This window comes from Octopus bimaculoides, chromosome 22 (assembly GCF_001194135.2).
Source record: "Octopus bimaculoides isolate UCB-OBI-ISO-001 chromosome 22, ASM119413v2, whole genome shotgun sequence".
NCBI classification, from domain to species: Eukaryota; Metazoa; Mollusca; class Cephalopoda; order Octopoda; family Octopodidae; genus Octopus; species Octopus bimaculoides.
In genome coordinates, this window is record NC_069002.1 from 31026518 (window position 1) to 31030412 (window position 3895).

General features: G+C 39.5%; 1 protein-coding gene across 1 annotated transcript in view; it reads right to left on the bottom strand.

Annotated features, from left to right (window-relative positions):
* Positions 1 to 220: 220 nt before the first annotated feature.
* The window catches only part of LOC106872670 (trichohyalin), a 67248-nt gene continuing 63573 nt past the window's right edge, over positions 221 to 3895 (bottom strand). The window contains exons 22-24 of the mRNA XM_014919779.2: positions 1715 to 1853; positions 961 to 1121; positions 221 to 303 (exon numbers count right to left, since the gene is read on the bottom strand). Coding sequence (XP_014775265.2) covers positions 264 to 303; positions 961 to 1121; positions 1715 to 1853 — 340 coding nt within the window. The 3' untranslated portion in view covers positions 221 to 263. The remainder of the gene's footprint in view (positions 304 to 960; positions 1122 to 1714; positions 1854 to 3895) is intronic.

A 3895-nucleotide genomic window follows, 5' to 3' on the forward strand; every position in this document is an offset into this window, starting at 1 on the left:
CTGATGGCAAAGATATGGGAAACCAATCATAGAGAGTCTGATCAAAAAGATATGTGAAACCAGTCACAGAGATTCTTATAGAAAAGGTATGTGAAACCAGTCATAGGGATTCTGACAGTAATGAAATGTGAATCCAGCATTACTGCTGACATTGCGCAGGGGTAAAATCTGTCTTCTATAAAATTGTTTGACTCTTGTTCTAGAAACCAATCTCACAATGCTTTTTGTCCATGAAATTTTTATTTTCAGATTTTTATTGTCCATTATAAAACTTCTTTTTTGAGTTTCTTCTTGTGATTGGCACTGAAAGACATAAGGATATGTAAATGTGAGTGACAGGTGAGGCTGTGAGTATGAATGAAGGTGTTTGTGAGAGAAATTAAGTTTGTAAACATACAAGTGTTGTACAGTTGCTAGGTGCTGAGACTAAAATTATGTTACAATAAAAAAGATCATCATCATCATCATCATCATCATCATTTAATGTCTGTTTTCCATGCTGGTATGGGTTGAACGGTTTAACAGGAACTGGTCAGCCAAGGAGCTGTCCAGACTTCAATTGTCTGTAGTGGGATGGTTTCTATGGCTGGACGCCCTTCCTAATAATGCCAACCACTTTACGCAGTTTGCTGGGTGTTTTTGCATTCCACTAGCATGGGTGTGTTTATGCAGCATTGGCACAAGTGCCTTTTATATGCCACCAACACCTGTAAAGGTCAAGAAGAAGAAGAAAAGCAACAACAACAACAACAGTAAAAACAACAGCAGCAGCAGCAGCAGCAGTACCAGAGAGGGCTGCACCAGAGAGGACTGCACCAGAGAGGGCTGTACCAGAGAGGGCTGTACCAGAGAGGGCTGCACCAGAGAGGGCTGTACCAGAGAGAGCTGCACCAGAGAGGGATGCAACAGCAACTACACCAACAACAACAATAATAATAATATCTAAATATGGCTACTTACAAATCTGACATCACTGGCCAATGTACATAGTAGGAGAAAATGAAAGGTTCTGTTAATTCATGAATGATGCGGAGCTCATTAAGAAGTCTCATTTGGTCTGCAACCCAATTAAATTTTCGTCTGATTTCTTCAGAAGGTATTGCAGGAATCTTCTTCTTCTCCTGAAAGAGCGATGAATGCATCAATTAGCAGAGAGTCATGTCTGGGACTACTAACCTGGGATGACCCCAGCTCCATCAAGCAAGAGCATGAAGCAAGCAAGCAGTAGGGGTTGACATGGGACCACCAGCGATGGGGAACATTGGTGGACCAGGTCAGCTCTACACATGATGATATATCTGGGACTACACACCCGGGATGACCCCAGCTCCATCAAGCAAAGCATAAAAGGGGAATTTTTCAAACCGAAATTTTACAGCCAAGAAAGGTGGTTTGATTTGTACATCAAGACAACTTAAGAGGACCCAAAATTCCATATGAAATGCAGCAGGATTTGGAAAGATAGTGACACTGTTTGAATGTTTACACAGCCTGATATGATATTAAGTTTTAAACACATCTTCAGACTCTGTCCCCATCATCCTGTTAAAGTACCCAGTCCTGAATACATCCCATCTCTCCCCAGACCCCTCCCCAACACCACTGATCTCATGTTACTCTACATTACCCTTCGATTCCTTACAAAGGCACCAACGCCTGTCTCCAGTCTTGCCCTTCCCCGAGACCTTTCTCTTACTCCTGGTGAAATACTTACAATTTTAGCTCTTGGTTTTCCAACCATTCTCTTGGTAAATTTTCTGGATTTCACTTTCTTTGGCAAAACTTTTGCTTTCTCCACAACCTTTGTCTTTGCTTGCTTGTCCAAAGGTTTAGCCACTTGTCCTGGAGTCACTCTGCAAAGAAAATGACTTCTTTCTGACAGATTTATCTGTTGACCTCAGGTTGAGTCGACATGGTTGTCATGTGATACTTAGAACCACATTGACTCACAATCTTACACAGGTCAACAATGTAGTAACTTAGTGACTAGTGTAGTATGTGGTCAATATAAACATTTAATTTACATATAAAGTATGAGGTGCTATTAAAAAGTTACTGGATTAGTTCTGTAGTGCACCAACAGATGGCAGCACATGGTTGTCTACAGTGAGAGCTAGCAGTAACCTTCATGAGGCAGCATGTTGAGTGACATTGCTGTGTTTATTTCACAAGTTGAGAAATTTGTGTTTTTGTGATTATGTGTATGCCATAGTCTGCAATTTTGTCATGGACAGGAACAAAGAGCCAACACGAAGTTTTGTGTTAAACTTGGGAAGTCTGCTACAGAGACATTGAGCATACTTTGGCAAGCAGTGAGGCAATGGGTTGTACACAAAGTTTTGAGTGGCACAAGGGCTTCAAAAGGGGAACAACATCACTGGAAGATAATGAGTGATCTGGAAGACCTGCCACAAGTGTCACCCATGGAAATGTGGCCTTGTGCATCGAGAATTTGTTCTCCAGGGCCAGACCATCAATTGAGAGTTCTGCTATTATGTTTTGAAGTGTCTGAGAAAGGACATTTGGCAAAAGCGATCATATCTGTGGAGCACGAAGAACTGGATTCTTCACGAAGCTCTCCTCATTTGTGAGTTTCTTGCCAAAAGCAATATGGTATTGTTTCTGTACATGCTTTATTTGCCATATTTAGCACATGGGGACTTCCATCTCTTCTCCAAGATGAAAAAGCAGCTCAAAGGTTGCCATTTAACACTGTTGTTGAGATTCAGAGTGAATTGCAGAAGGTCCTCAACTTGCTTATGGAAAGCGACTTACAGGCTGGACTCCAAAAATGGCAGGAACACTGGGACGGGTGTATTGCTGTGCAAGGTGATTATTTCAAAGCGGATGATGTTAAAACTCAGGTAAATAAGTTATTTTTTTATTAAACATAACTCGTCTTGGAACTTTCTGATGTAACCATCTAGAGCCAACATATGAATGTACAGTTATCATAGAGTCAACATATACATACATCATCAACAAATAAATAAACAGACAGCATATAATATACATATGTCTTCAATGCAGAGTCAACAAAACATATATATACAATCGATATTTAATCAATAGATAAGGCAGTGAGCTGGCAGAGTCGTTAGCATGCTGGGCGAAATGCTTTGTGGAATTTTGTCTGTTTTTACGTTCTGGGTTCAAATGCTGTCGGGGTGGGCTTTGCTTTTCATCCTTTCAGGGTCGATAAAATAAGTACCAGTTGAGCAGTGGGGTTTGCTGGCCTTGTGCAAAACTAAAGCATTTACAATCAATACAGTTAACATACAGTCAACATACAGTCAACATACAGTTAACATACCAGTTAACATACAATAACCATATACACATGCAGCCAACAAATACAACCATTATATATGTACACATATAAGCAACACACACACACACAACCAAAAAATACATATATAATCAATATATAATTGTTAAACAGGACAGCAAACATTAAGGCAAGGCAAACATCTCAAATCGTATACATTATTATTATTGGAAAAAATTCGAAGTCTTACAGCTGTTTCTGGGATATCCTTGAGTATGGGATAATCTGCCATCAGAGACAAATAGGGAAATAAATAGGGATGATGGAATATTCCTATACTGGGGGATATCCCAGAAACAGCTGTAAGACTTTGAATTTTTTCCAATAATAATAATGTATATGACTTGAGATGTTTTCCTTGCCTTAACGTTTGTTGTCCTCTTTAACAATTATATATCCACTGCATCGGAAATCGACAATGGCTCCATAACTACCATAATTGGTTATAACCTTGGAGCCTTAGCAATCTGTTACAGCACTTATCTAGCGTACCTAATCATTTAAATCACCTGAGAACTAAACCCCCATACTTTGTATACAATCAATCAATATATATATATATATATA